The sequence below is a fragment of the Sciurus carolinensis genome, unplaced genomic scaffold (assembly GCF_902686445.1).
Source record: "Sciurus carolinensis unplaced genomic scaffold, mSciCar1.2, whole genome shotgun sequence".
NCBI classification, from domain to species: Eukaryota; Metazoa; Chordata; class Mammalia; order Rodentia; family Sciuridae; genus Sciurus; species Sciurus carolinensis.
The window spans coordinates 308651-331424 of record NW_025920155.1 but is presented as its reverse complement, the minus strand read 5'-3'; the positions used below and the strand labels follow the sequence as shown (position 1 = coordinate 331424).

The following is a 22774-nucleotide window of genomic DNA, read 5'->3' as shown; positions in this document are numbered from 1 at the left end:
ATTTTCAAGTTCAGGTACTAATCTTTGTTGAGATAATAACTTTTCATTTTCTCCCTGGAGTCGATTTACAGTTTCCAGAAGAGCATCTTTTTCATTAAATGCAGTTCTTAGCTTCTGCTGAAGTTCATGAACATCAGATGCTTGCTGTTGTTTCACTGATTCAAACTCTTGACTTATTTTCCCAGCAGATTCTCCCAGTACTATTCGTAAAATTTCCATAATCTCTCACAAACTCTCATAATTTAATATTACTTCTTGCTTTTCTTGTAGGTTTTCACACTGTTCCTTAAGACCCTGTATTTGAAACATTAATGTTAATTTTTCTTTTTCTGAACCTGACAAAATATCTCATTTAGTTCTAATATTTCTTTTTGATTTTGTTCCTTAAGATTCTGCACTTCTTTGTTATGTTCTTCTATAGTACAGAAAAACTGTTTTTTTTAAATCTTCTGGCTCATATTTTAATTTTTCTATTACACAGCCCTGTTCTTCTTTAGCTAATAGGGGTTCATTAATTTTAAACTCTAAATATTCTCGTTCATGAAAAAACTCATCCCTTATATGTTGGGCATCCATTTCAAGTTTTAATTTAAGATTTTCATATAAGTTACCTCATCTTTTAAGATACTAAGTCACATAGCAGGAATGGCACGAGAGCCACTAACGGACAGGGGAAAGAAAGGTCGGCTCCCCCTCTGTTGTCTGAGCCCTCAAGAGAGCCCTTGCTGCCCAAGGTCCGCGGTCACCTCTCCCCCCTGGTCCAGAGGAGCTGGTGCTCAGGTGCCACACCCTCCATGGTCACTGCCCAGCCTCCAGTGCCCATGGCACACCAGGGAAGGAGTGGCCTCACCAACCAGGTGGGAGTCAGGGTTCTGGCTGCCCAAAGGCTGGAGGATGACGGTCAGGGGTCCGGGGTGCAGAGGTGGGCTCTTGTCTTCACGCTCCTTGCTGCTGTGACAGGACAACATTTCAAAATCCCCAAACTTGTGGTCACTGCACATGCTTGTCAAATACAAAACAGGTGATGTGTGTCCAGCCTTTAAAAGAAAACAAAAAAAAGTAAGAGGAAAATATGCACCATTATTAAGTATTAGTTTAAAATGTGTTTTTAAAAGTATATGTCAAAGAAAGTTCTCGAAGGTGAGGCCCTAGCAGACCCAGGTCCTTTTCTGTAGCCATCAAACCCTAAGAATGAGGGAGCATCTCTCTCAGTGGGTTTTGTCTGTTCCAAAGGGCATCAACACCTGCAACCTTGGGGTGTGGTGGCACTCATCCTGTGAGGAAGGTGGGGGTGCCCGACAATCCCTCTGGCCCGTAGAGGGGCGTGTCTGCTCCACACCCACCCAGGGAGCACACCACCAGTCCCCCGAACCTGGGGGGGCACCCGCTCAACCCCTCCAAGCAGTGGTGTGATTCCCGACCAGCCCCTCTATTGCGTTCAATGCCCACTCGGGACACCCAGTCCATCAGAAGTGACACCGGACTGACACCCCCAACTACTGGAGGCCCAATCATCTCTAGCACATTGTGTCCTCATGCCCAAGGGGGTCACCTTCCTACACATGCCCTCTGGAGCCCACTGACACAGAGGTGGTGAGGGGGGACTGTCACGTCACGGAAAGTCACCATGCCACAGGTTCCTACCATGTCCTTGTCATTGGTTGAGGTGTCATACTGCACAGGGTGGTTGGCGTGGACCTGCTTCAGTCTCTCAAGCAGGGTCTCCACCAAGGTCTCTCTATCCTTGATCTCGATGAACTGGAAGGCCATCTTGCTCCTGATGCTGATGAGAATGGGGCTGGGCAGCAGACTGGTGTCCTCCATCTTCTCCATGCTCACTACCTGATGCCAAAGACGGCACATGAAGGGGAGGTACTGGAGAACAGAACTGACCAACTGCATTATGTGCATGTTCCAATATGGAACAATGAATCCCACTGCTATGCTTAATTGCAAGGCACTAATAAAAAGATTTGAATCACAGTAAGTACTGCAAAAAAGAAGGAGGCAGACCTCCACGAACATGCTAAGAAGTTAATCTAACATGGAATAATGGTAACAAGGACCTGGTATAAAGGCTGAAGAGTGTGCAAGGGAGCATCAATCACAATCATTAAAAGGTAGAAGTAACCCAAGCTTCCATGCACAGATGAATGGATAAGGGAACTGTGGTTTAGGCTACCATGGAATATTACTCAGACTTCCAAAGGAAGGGAATTCTAACAGATAAGAAGTGGATCAACATTAAGGATATTGTGTGTTGCAATAAGCAAGTCACAAAATGACAATGTAGGATTCCACTTACAAAATGGTTACAAGGTCAATTGATGCTATGCATAATTCCAAAATCAATTTTTTAGGTATGTAGGTCATCATGTCTCTTTCTTGCTCCACTGATAATAATGCTTGCAAAATGAAGACATCTATTGGAGAAGGAGGGCATGGAGGTGGGAAATCATACGAGGAAAAACACTGAGTTCCTAAACAATCAGGCTCAGGACCTATGCTAAGAGAAGCGAGACCTCAGAGGTCTTGATGTGTAACAGCTGTGGTACCCCCTCAGCAGAGATGCCTGAGATCAAGGACTGAGCTGCTTGCATTCAGAAGTAAACTCAGGTTGCCCACCCCTCATTTCCAACAAGAGAATCAGAGTTATAGGAGGGACCTGATCCTCACAAAAGGAGGCATTTTTAAATCTTTCACAAGTTCCAGAGAAGTATAAAGGCCAAACGATTTGCCACGTGTTTTCTAAAGGCAAAACTTTTTATACTTTGCCTTTTCTTTTTTTTTTTTTTTTTTGGCAACAAAAGGGGAGGCTCCCTTCCTAAGAGCTGTAGGAAAAGCTTGAATTGCGAGGCATGTACTTATGAATGACAGCTTTATCAACAGTGTGAGGTTAGGGTATACTGTTCTTACCAATCACTTCTAGGCAACTTTCAGCTGCCACAGCAAAAACAGAAAAAATGAAGGCTGACTGGTTAATGGTGTAATTCAGGTCATGCTTCCTTCCTGAACGCAGACCATCTAGATGTCCCTCTTTAGAGGACAAAACAGTGCAAATGTCCCACACCCCATGTGTCCCATCTCACAGCCCAAGTTGCTCTGGTTCAGATAGAGTTTGAGTGTGTCCTCCAAAAGTACTTGTGTTGAAAGCTTGATCCCCAATGGGGCAGCTAAAGGGTGGTGGAACCTGAACAGGTGAGGACTAGTAGGAGGTGGGTGGGTCACTGGAAGAACAGCCCTCAGTAGGGATCATGGGACCTGCTTCATTCCCACAACAGGGGTTGTTACAACACAGTGGTCCTTCCCCATTCCCTGGCTTCCTGTCTTCACACATGATGTTTCCATCTACTCAGCTCCTGCCACAGGGACACTGTCCACCACAACGCCTCACTGGAGCTGACCCAGCACCATGTTATTCCTTTTTGTTTTTCTTCTTGGTTAATAAGTAAACCTGACATCAAGCATTTTGTTTTAGCAACAGAAAATGGACTGAACAAAACGGGTTAAATGACAAAAGTCTGCTTCAGAGTATGCACAGCAGGTCAAGCAGAGGTGAGGGGCAGGGTCTACCTCTCTGAGCAGAAGGACAACATTACAGCAGCCAACTTCTCTGCTGGCAAAGCAGGTGGAGCTGTCAGAAGTAAACATTCATCCGCAGTGTGGGAGTAATCGAAGGGAATCGAGAGGAGCAGTCCACCACAGCGTGCAGCTTCTCCTTTCTTGGCAGCCTGAAGAAGCCTCGGAAAAGCTCCTTCTGTGCTCTGGCTTCAAGGTCCCTGGTGAGAGGTTGGAGAGGTTAAGAAGACATGGAAAGGTCTACAGAAAGGAAATTCCAAAGGAAAACACTTTTGAACTCGCTGGCACAACCTGATAGTTTAGAGACGGAAATAAGAAGTCATGCCCCTCCAGAGCCAGTCAAACCCATGGTCCATCCAGACCCACGGTCGACCTTGGGAGCAAATGCAAGGAGCAGATTCTGCTGTCCCCACCAGCAAGAATTTCATGAAATCATGAACTAAAATAAGCATTCCATCCTGGTTGGAGTAACTGTGAGAAGTACTCCAAAAATGGCAGCAGAGGCCATGTGTGGAGGTCAGATGATAAGCGGGGTGAGCATCGGTGACACATGGGGAAGGTGGAGCCCTCACACGCTGCTCGTGGAAGGCCAAATGACGCACTCATGTTGGCAAACAGCCAGAAGCCCTCAAAGGTTGAAAGTGGACGCAGTGTTTACCCAGATATTCCCTCCCAGGTGAATGTGCACAACACAATTGAGAATTGACGTCCACTAACTGGCACACAAATACAGCAACAGATTCAGTCGAAGGTGGAAACTACCCCACGTCCACCAATTGATGAATGGACACAGCAAATGTGGCACATCCCCTCAAGCAGGGTAGATAATACTCAGCCATCAACAGAAAGTGTGCATGGACAGAGCTTGGAAACCTCAGGCTGAGTGAAAGAAGCCAGACACAAAGACCACAAGGTGCCAGGTTCATTTACATGAAATGTCCACATAGAAGGCTGACAGACAAAAATAAGGAGTGACTGCTCATGAACGTGAGGCTTCTTTGGAGGGTAATAAAAGGTTCTGTGGCTGTGGTGATGATTGTGTGGTCCTGTGATTCTTGTAAAAACCTGAACTACCCATTGAAAAGGTTAATTGTTCATATGTGGATATCCAGAAGGGAGCCTGACTTTTCTCCAGAGGAGGACCAGGGAGCCAGGGCAAGACAAGTGCACTGCGCAGGTTCACACACTGAATCACACAATTTCTACGTTCGAATATGAATATATGCCTGGTGTAGCTCCACATCTTGTACAACCACAAGAAGGGAAGCTGTACTCCATGGATGTAGGACATGTCAAAGTACACATGACGGTCAAGTATATCTACAAAGAACAAATAAAAAGAAGTTCACATACTGCAAGAATGGAAGGTGAGGTCCCTCAGGGGAACCCCAAGGTTGCTGAGAGCCAAGTACACCCAACACGTTTACATTGAAATCTAAAAATGTTGCTGTCATACAGTTGAAGGTAGAACGGTGGAAACCAGAGGCCAGAGAGGTTGCCTAATGGGTTCTGAGCCAGTGAGAGAAGGAGCAGGAAGTTCCGGGGTGCTGCTGCAGAGCAGGTGACTACAGGTGCCAATCCCACACCGAATACTCAAAACGCTAGATGAAAGGATTTTGATTATTTTCATCCTAAAGAAATGATGTTTGAGCAGACAGGTAGGTTTACCCGAGTTAAACATCACACAAAGTGTACCTGCATCAGAACACCCTAGGGTTCCCCATTGACATGTACAATCCTTAGGTTTTTATGTATCTGTTAAGAAGAAATTTAATTTACATAATACACATAAAATGAGTTGGAAAACTGACATCCTCGTCCCCAAAACATGCTGGCCACACTGGTTTGAGGAACTTAAAGTCAAGCTTACACATTACACACATCTTACTCCTTACACACATCGCGCAAGCGTGTTTCTGGTGCCAATGAATTCCTCCCTAGTGGGACATTTCCCTTCCCCCTCAGGAGAAGGTGGAGGCCAAGACACACCAAGACAGTAATGAGCACAAATCCCAGTAGCTTGCCCTGAGCACTAAGGGCAGGAGGACTGCTATCTATTTTGCACACAAGTCCTGAAATTATATGGTGTTCATGTGTCTGAGGCAACTGAGAACAACAGTCTCCTCTCAGTTCACCCGCTACCTCAGCCACCAACTGAGGCCTCTCTGTGGTCTCAGAGCAGATGGGTATGCTCCACACCCAGCATCCACACTCCCTCTGGGCACATTTGGTAACCAGAGGCCAGAAACCTCAAATTACAAGAACAAAAGCCCCAGAAGGGCTTAAAGGCCTGCGTTCTTCCCTTCCTCCTGGAAAGTCGTCCAATTTCACTTTGAAGTGTGTGAGACACATGTTTCAATTTCTAGCACAACTCAACCAGAAGGTGCTAACCAAAGCGCATGAAAGGTCAAGCAGCTGAGGGACACCATGGGACTGAAGCTCTACCTCTTGGTGATCTGGCTTGGCTCCTGCACATCTGGCTCCAGACCTCATCCAGACCTCATTATCCAGCAGCCTCTGCAGCATCACATCTACCAGCTGCTCCATGATCTTCAAGACCGCATCCAGGATCAGAAACATGGAGGACTCATGCTCCTTATTCTGCGCGGTGATCCGGATGGTGTTCGCCAGAAAGAAGTTGCATGTCCTTTCCAATTTCTGGATATCAACCCAAGGGATTACAAGTTAACTGAAAGAGAAAAGATGCAAATTCAGATCCCCCATAAAGTGGGAGCCAAACTTCAAGGATCAGCAAATAACAATCCAAAATTCTATTTTTTCTTTTCAGTTAAAATGCAAAAGTCTTCAAAGCCTGTGCAGGGGAAGAGTACAGAACTGCCTGACAGCTGCTGGTGAAACCCAACTCATGGGCCAAGGGTTTTCTTAAAGAATTAAGTGTCATCTCCCAGGGTGCTGGCTACTGCATACTTTCAAGGACCATCATACATCTTCAAGAATATTTCAACACTCATGCAAAAGTTTGTCAATCACACAAACTCTAGTTCAAAAACAACACTCACACATCAAGGTAGAAGAAAAAGAAGTGTGCAAGGGGGTTATTCATGTCTCCTTTACATAAAAGGGCTGAGCATCCAGTCAGTGTCACATGACTCTATTATGCTTAGAACACAGTACAAGCCGTTTTTATGAAATGCTAAGGTAATACAGTACAGTCAGGCACACTGTGTGTGCACCTCCCAGCTACCTGCAAGCCTGAGGCAGGTGCGTGTCTTGATCCCAGTGTTTTAGAGCCAGTCTGGGCAACAAAGCAAGACCCCTTCACTTAAGGAAAAGAAAGCAGATGCTGGGACATAGTTCAGTAGTAGAGCACTCACCAAACACGTGTGAAGCGCTGGGTTTGATTCCCAGCACTGCCAGAAAGATAGTCAGGTGCTGTGGTACACACCTATAGTCCCAGTGACCCAGGAGGCAGGAGGATCCCTCCTTGCCAAGGAGGGAACTTAGCAAGTCCCTGTCTCAGAAAGCGGGAGGCAGGGCTCAATAGTTAAGAGCCCTGGGTTCAATCCCCAGTACTACTGCTACTAATAAAATAATATAATACAATGCAGGTGATACATTTTTATTCCAATATGCTAGACCCAGATTTTTTTTTGGCGGGTGTTCCAGGGATTCAAGTGAAGGGTACTTGGTTACTGAGCCATATCCCCAGCCCAATTCTGTATTTCATGCAGAGACAGGTCTCACTGAGTTGCTTAGTGCCTCTCCTTTGCTGAGGCTGCCTTTGAACTTGCCATCCTTCTGTCTCAGTCTCCTGGGATGCTAGGATTACACGTTTGTGCCACAGTACCCAGCTGAGAGTTATTTTTGATACAGTGATGGGCAGTAGGCTAATGCAGAGGAAAGGGGGAGAAGATAAAGTCATATCTGTTAGCGATCCATCACACAGATAACAAGTTGAAAAACATGATCGAATATTAGCAATCATTATTTTTTCCAAATATCATCATCCTAACACAGTTAGGTTAGTGACAATCCTTAGTGTCCCAAATTAGAACATTTCCTTTTCACATCAAAGTGGAGAATGAATGTCATATTGTCACATTCCTTCCACTTATTTAGCAATAGCGTTTTTCGAGGCTTTTAGAATGTTAAATGGCCCTCATTTCTATGTCAGGCCTGGAACTACTTTTTTCAGCTATCCCCGTTCTTCTGCCCACACTAGTTTGTTCTACACTGCCAACTTGTGTTCATTAAGTGAGCTGCTGTGTGAAGAGCCTGCATTTAAGCAGCACAACAGGAAAAAGTAACCTACAGCAAATAAGCAATACCAAGTTGATGGAACCCAGCCCAGAAACAGACATGGTGTACATTATATGGGGCCCAAGGCATGGTGGAGGTGACCAATCTGAATGGGTTTTGAAGGACAAACAGGAGTTTCTGAAGAGGCTAAGGACAGAAGGAAAGCAGGGTCTTCATTTGAAAAGCCGTTTCAGAAGAAGGAAAAGAAGGATGACCAGCTGTAGGCCGGGGCCCATTCCAAGCACAGGTCAGGGGAGGGCTGGGCACACAGGGCAAAGGTGCTGAGGCATCAAAAGGGAGTCTGGTGAACAGAAAGAGAAAACAGCATGTGCAGGAGCTGGCTACAGCAGACATTCAGAAGGAGGCCTCCCACCTGGCTACACTTGGAGAATAAATGAAGAAAACCACACACCACGTGGTGTGTCTCCCGTGCCACCCAGTACAGGGCTCTTGAATGGCTTCTGACAATGTTTTGCAATGGCAATAGCTTTTGACAACCTTGAACCACACACTGACACGTGTGGCCTGGCCTTTCCCTGTGGGAATGCAGTACTGAGGACAGTGCCCTCTGCTGGTTGGATGTCCCACCCAATTCTTTCTGGATCTTCACGGGACCCAGGAAGTACAGCATTCTGCATAGTCAACATGTCCTGATGGTGTCAGGTATGTGGGGAGGGTGTTTTCAAATGATGTCCTTCTTGCATTAAGAGAAAGAAGGTAACTGCTACTCCTTTAGAAATATTCACCCATCAGATATAGATACTGTACCTTCAACATGGTCTATGGTTATACAAAGGTCTTGAGTAACTATTTTATAAGCTACACAGATATGCTCCTGAAAATAGCAGAAACATGAATTGTCCTCCAAGAAACAAAAAATAAATAAATAAATAAATAAAAATCAAGCTCCTTGGTTGTAGCATGTATAATTAAACTTAATTATCTGCACAAATCATTTGGAAGCTAATCCAGTATCACCTGTTATCTCAACCACCCACTTAATCTTTGCTGTAGGATTTAATCTTTAATGGCTTCTCTAGGGAGCCATGCCAATCAACCCATAGTCAATTTTATCTTGAAGGACCAAATCACTGCAGATGCTGACACTGGCCTCACATGACTTCCTTGACCAGGAGAAGGGTAGAAGCAGAGGTGGTGATGCTGATGTACAGACAGCCTTGGCGCAGCACCCAGCCCTTACAGCAGCAGCAAGAGCACTAGGTGACCACCTTCTCTGCATCGATGAGGACAAACCTGGCCTCCAACGTCACCGCCACTTCTCAGAACTTCTTGGGTTCCTCTTCCTGCTCAGCAAGCCTACTGCTGCTCTCTTAAGCAATCCGACCCTGATGCACAAGAGACAGGGCCTTCATCCAGGGAGCTAGGCAAAGGGAAGGAGAGAGCACAAGGGACAGGAAGTAGGAGGACAGGCACTTGACGAATCTCTGCTGCTTTCACGACAACCCACCCCGTCCACTATCCAGAAAAAGCCACAGCCATAGGCGGGGGTGGGGGAAAAAAGGCAGGGACTGATTAACCATCAAAGGTTGCAAAACACAAGGACAAGCCTTTCAGGTCACTTACTGACCATGAAGCTATGGCTGAATCAGCTTGACTTCTAAGGTTTTGAGAATTTTAATTCACAATTATTTCCCAAATTCTCCCTACACCTCATGCTACAGTTTGGATCTTCAATGCCTCTCCAAGGTCCATGTGTTAAAGGCCTGATTCCCAGCTAGTGTATTGGGAGGTGAGGGAACTGCACAAGGTGGGGTCTGGCGGGAGGTCCTTGGATGACTTGGGGACATGCCCTTGAAGAGGACATTGGGACCCCAGCCCCTTCCTCTCTGCTCCCTGGCTCGCCATGAGTTGAACACTTTTCCTCTGCCATAAACCGCTGCTGTGATGTGCTGTCCCATCACAGGCTCACAAGCAAGGGGCCCGACCAGTCACGGACTGGAGCCTCCGAACTGGGAGCCAAACCAACCTTCCCTAAGTCAGTCATCTCATGTATTTGTGACAGTGATGAAAAGCGAACCAACACAAGAGATATGAAACCCAGTGACTGGCTCTGGTGTGGCAACTCACATCAGCCCCGAAGAACGACCCAACTAGGACCTAAGAATCTCCTTAAAACATGAAGCAATGTCTCTTTAGGTTCACAAAGGTCAGTGTAAAGCCTACTGCAGGATTTGGAGAAGACTAATGCCGTGCACCACCACCATCCACTCTGTACTTGTTGAAGGTGGAAGTACTCCCAAACCCCTGGGGTGTGCGGGAGACAGCAGAGGGCACAAACAATCTGACACTGCAACTCTTTTGCCAACCACCACCAACAAGAAGGGACCTTTGTGATCTGCGCTGGTGACAGAAGAGTCTAGAATAAAAGCTGTGGTCCATTTCTCAAGGCTGACAGTCTGTCGTTACCTGTCCTTTTCTTTTTCTTAACATTTTCATTTGTGTTTTATATGACTGTCTTATCAGAGCCTGTTTCCTAAGATGAGGCTGTTTTCTCAGGGGTGTTACCAATCCTCACTGTATAAGTCCTTTTAGAAATGAAACCTGGGCACGCACATTCAAATAATCTAATCATAAATTACTTTTCCAATAAACCTCAGTGCTGGTGAAGTGTACTGTTTTCTTTATTACTTATCAGGCTCCTAGAGCCGACTGGCATGGCCGAGAACAGAATTCAGTGGCTCCAAGCAGATGTGATGATGGCCATAGGGCCTCCCAACTGTCATGGCTGCATGTCTGTCCCAGGAAGAGCTGAAACAGAGGGATTTTTCAAGTTTCATGGAGCAGCCAAGGGCCCAGGAAAGGTCCAACTCTCACACCCAAGGAGTGGATCTGGCCCAAGGAGTGGGGAGAACAAAGGCCACGATGTGCTCTCGTTCCCCAGCACTGCCTCCTCAGCTTTCCTTTCTTCCTTCCTTTCTTTTTATAGGGCATACTAGCTTTGAAGTGTCATGGATCAAAACTGTCACCCCCAAACATGCCACTTCAGCATAAGGATAACTGAGTCAAATATAACTGAGAAACAAAAAAGACGGGGTACCAGAAAGACTGTCTGCCCTGCCCCATCTCCTCAAGTCAGGAGGGACTCTCCATCTGCACAGGTGGTGTCCCCCTCTGTCCCAGGGAAGACACCTTTGACCTCTTGATCTCAGCAGCATGAGGGGCTCACACAGCCTCATGGAGAGAGCCCTACCCTGCCATTAGTTTCCCCCATGTTTACCTCCCCGACCCTGCGCCACCCCAGAGCTGGACCCCTCTTCCTGTCACTCAGTCCTCAGTCAACTGGTTGCTTTCCCTTAAGGTGCTGTGCAAGGTCGATTCTAACCACCTACCAGTTACACGGCTGAGTTTCTGCCACGTGTATACACTCTGAGTGCATTCAAATCAACTCTTTCTCGCTTGCTCATCTGCTGTATAGCAATGTCATTTCCACGGCCTCAACTACAGAACCAAGGGAGAGGACATTTTTCCTTCTCCTACAGAAATGTTTCAGGAAGCAATAAAGCAGAAATCAATTTCCTTCCTCCCAAGTAAGGGAAATACCTCGAGAAAAGAACCACTACAGTTCACATTAGGCCAAGAGAGGCAGGTCAAGTGTTGCTGCAGTGGGCAAAACCATCGAATACAAAGCCTATGTATATAAAGTGTTGAAGAGCTCATGTAATTTATTGCATACTATGCCAAAGTGAAAAGTCCAAGGTTTGTATGGCTATGCTTCCACATGACCGAGAAGTCAAGTCAGGGGGCCATCTGGACACGTCACTTTCCTTCACCTTACAAATCTTCAACAACGGGCCTCGGTCAGCTTCTTTGCATGCTTCCCCGCTATCTACCCACCATGCTTTACTGGGCACTGACTACATGCCCAATACTGTCCTGGGCACAGGAGGGATAGCAGCCAGAGAGAGAGTAGAACTTTTATTTCCATGAGGAAGGCAAGGAAGAAAGAAGTAAATGACAGTGATCTGAGCACCAGCAGGGAGTCAGCACTATGGATGTCTGAGCTCTAGCCTGAAGGACTGGGCATGCTCCTCTGTCTACAACCCCAAGTCACTCAGTCAATGCTCACAACTTATCTCTCTGCCTAAAAGGAGGCACTTTTAGCAAGCCTGGAGAGACTTTGATCTATGTGAAATTAAAACAAGAATAACGACTTGTCTCCCTTCCAACCTGTTATACACAGATCATTTGCCAAATAACACAGTTCACCCATGAAATAGTTTAACTCTCTCCTCCACCTTGTTTAAAAAAAAAAAAATAACTACTCTTAAAGGCCCCCCTGTACTTCCCTGTCCTGTCACACAGGAGCCTAGGAAAGACAGGGATCATCCTCACAGCCTGCTCTTCCTGTTCCTACCCTTGTGCTGGTTCCACCCAGGGCCTTTCCTACACTTTTTGTTTGTACTTTATCGGTGACCCAAATTCCTGGGCAGGGATCCTTTCTCAATGCTCAGCACACAATGAAGAATGAGGGCGAGTCAACGACATGCAAGATGCCCAAGTAATGCCTGCATAAGTCCAAGTATCTCAGTCAACAGCACAAGCCCTAGAACAGAATGCACCCATGGCACCCATTCTCAAAACCAGAAGAGAACTCTAAAAAGAACAATTCATTACTCAGGACCTTCTGTGGGCACAATCATGGTAGCAAGCAAGCCACTAGGATGCCTGGCTGTCGGCCCAAGGCCAAAATCTAGCCAAGTGACAATTGCAGGAAGCAGAGCCTGGCTCAGAAGAAAGAGTCTGGGGACTAAACCTGCCCAGAACTGCTGTGCATTGGGCGTGGGCCCCTGGGAAGCTGGAGCAAACCCCCACAGGCAATCTGCCAGTCTGTTGACATCCCATTGGCAACAGGTGCACAGCCCTTCACACAGCCACTCCTCATTCTCTGCTCTGTCTTCAAGGTCCTGTGCTCTCTGGATTCCCCAGCCCTCTTCCACCTGGACTTGTTACTTCATGGACATGTAATGCTAGGAGAGAGAAGAAGACCAAATCCCCAACACCAAGTCGGTGTCTGGTACTCAGCAGGCACAAAACCTCAGCAGGCACTTTCCAGGCAAGTGTCCTAGAAATTTGATGTAAACAGACGCTTGGTTTTTTTGAAAGTATGGAAAAATCAGAACCAATTAAGTATCTACTAAAGAACCAGATGAATCAATTGACCTACAGCCAAAGGGGTGAATGCTATGCAGCCGTTAAGAACTACATTGCATGGCTGTACATTTGAAGGGGTGGATTTAGGAACACAGCAGAGATAGCACTAACACCCCACCCGGTCAACTCCCCAGAAGCCAAACTAGCAAGGAGACAAAAATTCACATATTTGTATCAAGAACTCCAAATCCAGAGCAAGATCAACTCTTTTGCCTACGTAAGAGTGGGTCTGGGAAAAAACACAAGGAGAGGATCCCACTTCCTTACCACACCCCATTCCTACACCAGCAGTAGGCCAGTCCCAAGTTAAAAAGTTCCGCTCTGCCCCCAAGTTAAAAATGTGCCCCCACCACATTCCTGCTTCCATAATGTCTGAAATAACAATGCCAAGATGAGGACATGCAGCACAGGAAGCATACAATGAACAGCAAGAGAACAGAACATGAGAACAAAATATCTTGAAGATGAGACACAACCTAGAAGGAGTCAACCCTCCAAGAAGAAAAGGAAATTCTCACAAATGCTTTGTGCTCCAAAGCAATCAACTAAGAACATAAATTCAACCAAACAAGAACTCACAAATGAAATGAGGAAATAAAAGATAAAAAGGAAGTAAAGGTATAGAGCAATGAACTAAAGGTCAAAACAATCTGACAAACTAGTAACTAAGTAAATACTGAGGTACAGAAAATAATGTTGAAAGCTGTATTACTAATTCAATAAATTTATGTACAGAATGGATAGTACAGATGAAAAGCAAAGACAAAGAATAGCTAGCCAACATAAAATGTCTTTAAATGGACAATCCAACAAATAGAATGTAAACTATAATACACATGCAGAAAGACGTAAGAAATTTCCCATGAGAAAATGATTAAAGAAGTCAAACTGCAGGATGCCACAGCACAGTCACAGAAATGTTAACACAAGCTTGTGGCTGTAACAGATTCTGATCAAGGTACCAAAGGGCAGTGACAAAGGCAGTTGTATGCAGTGAAAGCACATCGCCACAAGCTGCAGGGAAGGGGGAGGCCCAAGAGAGCAGCCTGATGATCCCCATGTAGCTGCCTCACATCCTGGAAGACCCCAGAGCAACAGTCACTGAGCTCTAGAGCGTAGCCCACCACAACCACGCCCAGCCAAGGCATCACTCAAGTCCAAGAGCAAGGGGCAGACATTGGTGCAAGTGAAAACATTCAGAGAACAGGACACTCATGAGACCACTAAGAGAAAAAAAAAAAAAAAAAAAAAAAACAGGAATCCAGCCAGTTAAGAGATGAACCAAAATAAAAGATACTGCATTGAGAGAACCATACCTGAGTAGAAGCATGAAAGACATATAAATGCAGACCTGAGACAGTGACAGAAAACACCATTACAGGACAGATCGAGAATTACAATGTAAAATAATTTTGTAAGGTAAGAGGTTGTCGAAGCAGGAGAATAAGAATGCTGTACCCAGGTCCTGTAGCATGGGAATGTCCAAGAACACAGTCAAACCCAAAGCACTGTGTCTCAAATACCACGATGCCAACCTTATAATGCTTTCAAAAATCTCTTCCCTTGATCTCATGTGAAATTTTTAGAAAAAGAATCTTTCTTCTATTAAACATTTATTGGAAGTTTAATTTTGTTTTACTTCCATTTCTTTCCATTTATTGAAAATTGACTAAACCAAATACTTTTAATATAAACCAGAACTGGCAGACAAGTTACATTATATAAGAGCATCTCTACCCATCTTTGTAACTACCCTTGAGGCTACTTTGGATGGTTAGGATTTGTGGCAACAGATATTTTCTTTTATTTGGAGTAGGGCAGGGGTGGGGTGCCAGGATCGAACTCAGGGGTGCTTGATCACTTAGCCACATCGCCAGCTCTAATTTATATTTTAATAAGAGACAGGGTCTCACTGGGTTGCTTAACACCTCCCCTTTGCTGGGGCTGGCACTGAAATCGGGATCCTCCTGTCTCAGCCTCCCAAGCCATTGGGATTACAGGTATGTCCCACCACACAGGACTGGATATTTTCTTCTTTCTACTTTTCAATGTTGCTATGTTTACAATGAGCATTCATATTTTATCACTTTAGATAAAAATAAGATGATTTGTCCTAATTAAAAACAGGGAGGTACTGGAAAATGAAATTGACCACATTATATTATGTGCATGTATGAATATGTAGCAATGAATCTCGGGTAAAATGGAACAGTTAAAATGGAACATGAATGGAAAAAAAAATAAACAGACTGAAAAAGAAACAGGGAGAGGTGAACAATGATTAGGACTGGATGGGGGATGGGAATGAAAAAATCTCCTCTTCCTATGCTCGGTATTTTGCAGGGGAAATTTTGTTATAGACAGGAGGTGATATTGGAAGTTTATGGTACCTAATAAAGTAAGTTGATAATAAATCAATAAAACCCTTTTTAACTTTATACAGATGGGTAAACACTTTAAAACTGGATAAAGGATTACAGATTATTTTTTTTCCCTATCTTTTACTCTCTGGAAGGTGAACACTTATTACAAGTGTAGGCAAAATGAAGACATGGTTTTGGGTTTATTTATAATAGAACGGGCTTCTTGGGCTGTGACAATTCCAGGAACATGACTAGCTACCAGCTAATGCCCGAAAGGAACAGAACCTTCAGGTGCAGCAGGAGGGGAGTTTTAAACTTCCTCAGCACCCGGCAGCCCAGTGATGCAGTCTCTTGGTACAGACATGCGACATGGGGAGGAGACTGCCCAAGTTAGACACAGCCCTTGCACTTCGCTCCCAGCTATTACCACACATACACACATGTGGGAAAACCCCTGTTAATCAGACACCAAGACCGTAAAGGAAACAGCCACTTCATACCCAACAACACGTGAGTGCGTGAAACATACCCCTCAGAAGACTGGCTCACTCATGCTCACAGCTCAGTTTGCTTCTGATCACTAAGAAAGAGACAGACACGGTGGAGGAGAGCACAGAGCTCCTGAAAGCAGGTGAGGCTCCCCAGGCAGGCTCACCAACAAGCAGATGCTCCGCATGCTCAGACCTTAGGGTCTGGAACATTCCAATGGAACAAGACTAACCAGTGGCTATGGCCCAGTGAATGTCAGATCCATTCAGGAACTCTGCACATGCTATGGGAGAGTACACCTGTGAGCTGGGAACTTGAAGCAGAACTGAAAGGTAGCGACTTCAGTGTTGGAATCTAGCACTGCCTCCAGAGCACCCACCAGGCCACCTGCAAGGCAAAGAGAAGCAAACACACCTGTGAGCTCAGGGACCGGCAGACCCGCAGCCAGTGTGCAGCTGCCACTCCCACATGCGGAAGCAGCATGGTCACTGGTGAAAGTCCAGGCACAGCTCCGACACCCCGCACAGTAAGAGCTCCATGGGGCCCAGAGCTCTAGCTTCCTCACACCCATTTCCCCAGCACCTGCTATTGGAGTCAGACTGCCGATTGGAACCCCAGCTCTACCACTTTCAAGCTGTGTGGCCTTAGGCAAGTTACCTGATTTCTCTGTGCCCTGGTCTCTTTGGAAGATAAAGCAAACACGATATGCCTCCAAGGGTAATTATGGAAATTAAGTCCTCATTCAAAGTACCTAGACTATTGCCAGGCCCTTCAAGCACCAGGTAAGTGTTGCCCATTAGGATCCTCATCATATCCACATCTCACATTGAAGAATAATCCCTTTCTACTCCAGAACGGTACCCTGAGAAATATGACAACACATCCAAGACCCCGCAGGACAGAAGGCACAGGTAGCAGGTGAAGGACTGGCATTCTGCTGTGATGAATGGCATCCTGAATCAATGGCAGGTGAACAAACCCACTCCCTCCTCCCTGGAGGAGCTGAAGCCCTCCACCTTCCTTTGCCCATGCTCCTTCACTACTAGTCCCCAAGAGGGCCCTGAGTGGCGTGAGGAGTTTATTTTGGTTTAAGATCCCAATGTTAAAGGAAATTGAATCATTAAGGACTATGTCACCAAGCTGCCACGCCATCACCCCAGAGTGTGCAGCATGTTTCACACCAGCAGGGACATGTGCCAACACAACAGCGCACCCTACAATTCAGAAAGTTAACGCTGGGACATTCCTACCCTCTGCTCCTCAGATTCCGCCAGTTTCCAAGTGCCTCACAAACCCGTCCTAAGGGGACAAAAACACACGACTCGCAAATGCATGGGATGTATCCACTTGCTCTTCCCGCCTTGGCAGCAGGGCACTCTGTCACTGGACAACCCTCATGATCGCAGGCTGGCTGGGGCCTGCCCCACATCAGAGAGGACTAGGGCACATCCCCAGGAAAAGATCCAAATTCAAAACTGCATATATGGGGACTCAGGCTGGAGATCAGTGGCACAGAACCTGTTTGGCATGTGGGAGGCACTGGGTTGCATCCTCAATACCCTATGAAAGTGAACAAATAAAATAAAGGTCTATTAACATCCAAAAACATTATTTTTAAAAATGCTTGTATGGATTCTACTGAACACAGGTTGCTTTTGCATCACTGTAGAAACAAAGGCACTAATCCAGCCCACAGGAGTTGAGAACTGCTTGTCTTGTGACTCTACCACACTGGACCTGTTCAGAATCACCTTCAGCCGTCCCATCTCTCAACACACCTTTGACTTCCTTGACCTTGACGGTTTCAAAGATTAGTGGCCAGTTCTTCAGCAGCAAATCCCAGTTTGGCTTGCCTGATGCTGATTAGATTCAGGTTAAAGTCTCTGGCCAGCCTCACAGAAGAAATGCTACGCATCACATCCTCTCAGGTGGACGCAATTTCAACTTGTTCCACTCCTGGTGATGTTCACTTGGTCTCTTAAGTTAGTGACTGATTGGGCTCTGCACCATGAACTTATTCCTTTTTCCCTTGTAACTCACAAGCCTCCTACAGAGAAATAATGCAGTTATGTAAATTTCCCATTAATCAAACTTTCAATTTATTCACTTTTATTGGTATGGTCTCATCTTTCCTACTTTTCTTCAAAGTGTAAGAATTCATTACTATTATTTACTCGGATGATTTAATTGTCCCAGGTTTGGCAGGTAGGAATCCCTTCAAGCTGGGTTCTGTGTCCTTTGGATATGTACTCATGGTTTTTCATAGTCTTTGCCACAATAAAATATTCCAACATCGTCTCGTACTTTCCCTGCACCAGCCCCGAAATGGGACATTTTTCCCAGAAATTCTATTTCTTTTCAAGAGGATTGCTACACAAAAGTCACCTGGCATTCCAGTGGCTTAGGAGGCTGAGGCAGGAGGATTGTGAGTTCAACAACTGCCTCAGCAACTTAGCGAGGCCCTATGCAACTTAGCACAATAGTGGCTCAAAATGAAAAAATAAAAAGCGCTGGGGAAGTGGATCTGTGTGTATGTGGCCCTAGGTTCCATCCCTGCTATAAAATAAAAATAAAAACCTGGTATCTGGAAGCTCATGGGTAACAGGGTCTGTGTGTATACGTATGACTCATGTATTTGCACAGAGTCATACACATCTCTAAAGCAATGTGTGTATGTATACATAATCTACATACAGAAAAACTGAGTTCACACCGATGCCTCCTGCGACCCACTCCCCATGTTCATTCTTACTTCTTTCCTTGTTCACAGCTCTCTTCTCCAACAGAGAAGCCCAGCCTCCACCATTCTTGATATATTTACTTGCACATCAACCCTCTCTTGCTGCCAAACTCCACACCCAAGACACACCCTGCTCATCCTGTGCAACCTCTTCCTAGATGACCGGCACCTACACCTCCCTCACCTGCCCTACGGGATGACTTTCCCCTGTAGAAGGAAGGACATATGTGTTTTTACACCAATTATTCTTTGGCTAGTTCCCTGACCCTTTAAGGGTTTGTTATTTGGTGTCAGATGACGGAGCGGGGACAGGAAGGCTGTCCTGTCTGCTAGATGGAGAGCTGACACTTAATACAGAACCCACAGGCAGCTTAGCAGAGCTCAGTGGAAGAAAACAGCAGGCTGGGGTAAGGGCACTTAAGGCTGTGTTTTCAAAAGACCGGTGAAATGACACATTTGTCTACAAAGATAAAAAATCCTGGTGGAGACACTGAGGAAGACTAGAAAGGAGCCCATCCCAGGAGGTGCTTCTCAGACATCTCTGACAGAACCCATGCAGACGTTGTAACAGCAGCCTGGGGGACTCTAGGTGACATGGAATGAAGAGAACAGGGAGGGTGTGCAGCACCTGGACAGCCACAGAGGGGTGCCGAGTTTTGATGCAGAGTGGGGATTTCTCTCACATGCTTCTGAAAAGGTCAGGAGGTCTGTGTCAACCCGGACCCTTCAACTGGTGGGCAGGTGGGCAGAGCAGCAATCAAAAAGCCACAAGGGGACTTCCAGCTTCAGTTACAGCATGCAAAGAGCTTTGGAAGCACCCCTCCCATAAATACAAGCAGAGGCCAAGCAGACTGCAAATCACAGGCTTTTCTTGGACTTATCGGAGAACTGAGGTCACGGGTCAAAACATAACCCCCAAAGCTAAAGCGGCACAGGTAATCCGAGGGACACAGCTAGGACCTGCTCCCCCAGTGCTGAGGTCATGAACTGCAGGACACTTGAGTAGTGAGTCTGACTGTGCGAGGGCCTGAAAGAGAATAAGAAAGCCCTGGTGCTGCGATCTTAAGGAACCCCAAGGAAGCACAGGTGTTCTCACCAGAATCCCACCAGTTCCCACGAAAGACCCCAGGGAGACCTGCCCAGCTCTCTGGACAAGGGAAAAATAAGGCCATGAGGCATCCTCAGGGCCTCACCCCAGCTGGGGAAAGGCCTTCTCTGGCTCCTGTGTCCCCTCTGGCTTTCCTGTCCCCACAGGGGTTGGAGGAAGTGGCTAGAAAACATTTGGGAAGGTCACAGGCCAGGGTCACATGTCCACTGATGACTGAGATTGACTGATGATTCTAGGACCCTCCCCATTGCCAACAGCAAAACCTCTAGGATAAATGAGAGCACATGACAGCTCAAAGAGCAGGGAGACTGGGAAGTTTTTAACCCAGGGACAGAGGGGAGACCCAACCAGGGACATGGAGAAATGTGAGGCCTCTAGTACCTTAAGCTACAGTAAACTGCAAAGAGCCAAGTCCCAGCAGAGTTGCAAAACACACACGGAAGATGATTTCCTCACTTGTTATTATTTATATACACGTATAAATAATAAGTTGTTTATATACCATAATAAAGACAACAATCACTTTATATGTGAATGGCCTAAATACACCAATCTAAATCATCCAGAGATTTTCAGAATGGATTTAAGAAAGAAAAAAAAAAAAAAGGAAGAAAAGAAAACCAAGGCCCACAAGAAACCCATGTCTGGGCTGGGGAGATAGCTCAGTCGGTAGAGTGCTTGCCTTGTAAGCACAAGGCCCTGGGTTCATCCCCAGAACCCAAAGAAAAAGAAACCCATGTCACAGTCACACAAAGGAAAAGGAAAGGGGGGGGACTAGGGATGTAGCTCAGTGGCAGAGTGCTTGCCTAGTATGCCCAACTCCCTGACTTCAATTGTTCACACCACAAAAAATTCCGCCAGCATTCAGGATCTACCAACATATAAAAGAAATTATACCTCATGACCAAGTGGGCCTTGCTCCAAGTATGCAACAATGGTCCAGCATTCGAAAATTCATCAATATAGAAGTAGGGGAGGAAAATCACAAAATAATTCCAATTGATACACAAAGCATTTGACAAAAATGGAACACCCATTCATGATTAAAGGAAAAAAACATAGCAAATGAGGAATCAAGAACTTGTCTAACTTGATAATATCATTCACCTTCTCGCCCCAAAACCCTACAATTAACAACATACTTACAGAGAAACTCAACACTTTCCTGATAACCAGGAACAAGGTAAAGACAACTTCTCCTATCACTCCTTTTCAACATCACACTGAAAGATCTAGCTAATATGCTAAGACAAAAAGAGGAGACAGAAGGTATACAGAGAAATAAGGAAATAAAACTTTCTTCAAAGATGACATGCTTTCTTTAGAAAAATAAAGAATCAAGAAAAACTTAAGGAACTAAGAAGCACAGCAGAGCTGCAGGGCAGAAGAATAACACAACTGCTTTCCAACACTCCAGCAAAGGACAGCTGTAACTTGGGCGGGGTGGTGGGGGAGGGTGCGGAGTAGACACCATTGACAAGCCAGAGAAATGCAGAAGAAAGGAAACAAACCCCAGGCAAGGCCATCCTGACCTCGTGTCTCCCAAGAAATCCCCACCTGCGACTCAGCCCCCGGCTGGGAGCTGAGGCCGGCCACCCCCGCGAGTCCCTTACCGCCGTGCCCGCCACGCCGCCCTAGGATGAATGAGCCGCTATCCCACTGGTTCACCCAGAGCTTCAGGGCGTCCTTCAGCAGCACCTCGTTGGGATTGTTTCCCTTTCTTCTGGGGCCCCGCTTCACGTAGCCAGGGCCAAGGCCGCACGTGGCCCAACTCGCTGGTGAGGAGGCGGCTGAAGCGGCTGCGCGGGAAACGCAGACCTTGGGGTGCCCAGCGCTCGCACTTCCGCAAGCGCAGCAGGAGGAGCGCTCCCCGCGAACCCCGCGCAGCCGCGCACCGGCCCCGCCCCACCCCGCGCAGCCCGCCAGGCCGCCCAGGCAGCGTCAGCACCAACCCGAACCCCTCTCAGCCCCGCAGGCTGCAGAGGCGCCTCCCGGGTTTCCGGGTCCCAACCCCGGGCTGGGAACCGCGGGTGCTGCAGGGAGCGAGACGCCAGGTGCGGCCCACCTCCGCCACCCCCTTACCGGTGAGGTGACCAATCCTCTCGCTGTGCCTGCGGCGCCGCTGTGGCAAGAAGTATCCGCTGCTACTCTGGGCCACCCAGAGCTTCAGGGTTCTTCACCAGCACCTCCTCGGGCTTGAGCCACATCCCAGGAGATCCGGCTGCACATGGTCGGGCCACCAGCAGTACCAGGCCCAGTTCGCTGGGCAGGAGGCGGCGGCAGCGGTAGCCAGGGAACCGCACACTCGCAGGTGCCCAGCGCTAGTAGTTCCCGGAGCGCAGTGAGAGGAGCTCGCCCCCCGCAGCCTGCGCGCCGCCCCGCCCCCGCCCCCCCGTCCCGCCCCCGTCCCGCCCAGCCTCGCGGCGGCCCGCCCCAAACCGCCCCCACCCCGCCCACTCCCGCTGCGCCTTGAGGAGGCGGGTTTCTGTAACCTAGTACCGGACTCATGGTTCCCAAGTGGAGGAAGGAGGTCCCATCCCGCTGCCAGGTCCCCTCCCTCCGTGCCCGCACAGATGGTGGGGAGCGCCTGGGCAGCGGTGGGGCTCCAACCCCCGGGTGGCAGCTCCTGGGAAAGAGCTCAGGGTGGCGGGAGCCGCCTCCAAACGCCTCATTCCAAGAGGTGGAGGAAGGACTGGGGAAGAGAAGTCTTGCTCTCCAAGCTGCAGGTTGACCAGCCCACAGCCCTTTATCTCAGGAAGGACAGAATGCACTAATGGAAACCAGTAAAGGAAGTGTGTTTGGGTTTTAAAGAACATTTTGCAGATCTCCCAAAAATAGCATGAAAAATAAAAACAATTATGTTCGGACTTTTTAGCACACTTTCTTGAAGATTTATTTTAATTCACACATCATACTTTTCCATATTTATGGGGCACTGAATGACATACCACTACATTTATATGATGGATAATGAGCCTATCAGGATAACTGGCATATCCATCACCTCAAACATCATTTCTTTGAGGGCACATTTGGGAAGCTCTCCCAAGTGAACCACCTGAG

The 22774-nt window shown here is 46.9% G+C and overlaps 1 protein-coding gene across 1 annotated transcript; it reads right to left on the bottom strand.

Moving 5' to 3' along the window:
- Positions 1 to 706: 706 nt before the first annotated feature.
- On the bottom strand, positions 707 to 1781 carry LOC124974580 (TBC1 domain family member 8-like). Its single transcript, XM_047537745.1, has 2 exons — positions 1645 to 1781; positions 707 to 1037 (listed from the first exon to the last, which is right to left on the bottom strand). The coding sequence occupies exons 1-2, from the start codon at positions 1768 to 1770 to the stop codon at positions 777 to 779; spliced, it is 387 nt and encodes a 128-aa protein (XP_047393701.1). The 5' UTR covers positions 1771 to 1781; the 3' UTR covers positions 707 to 776.
- Between the last annotated feature and the right edge of the window lie 20993 nt (positions 1782 to 22774).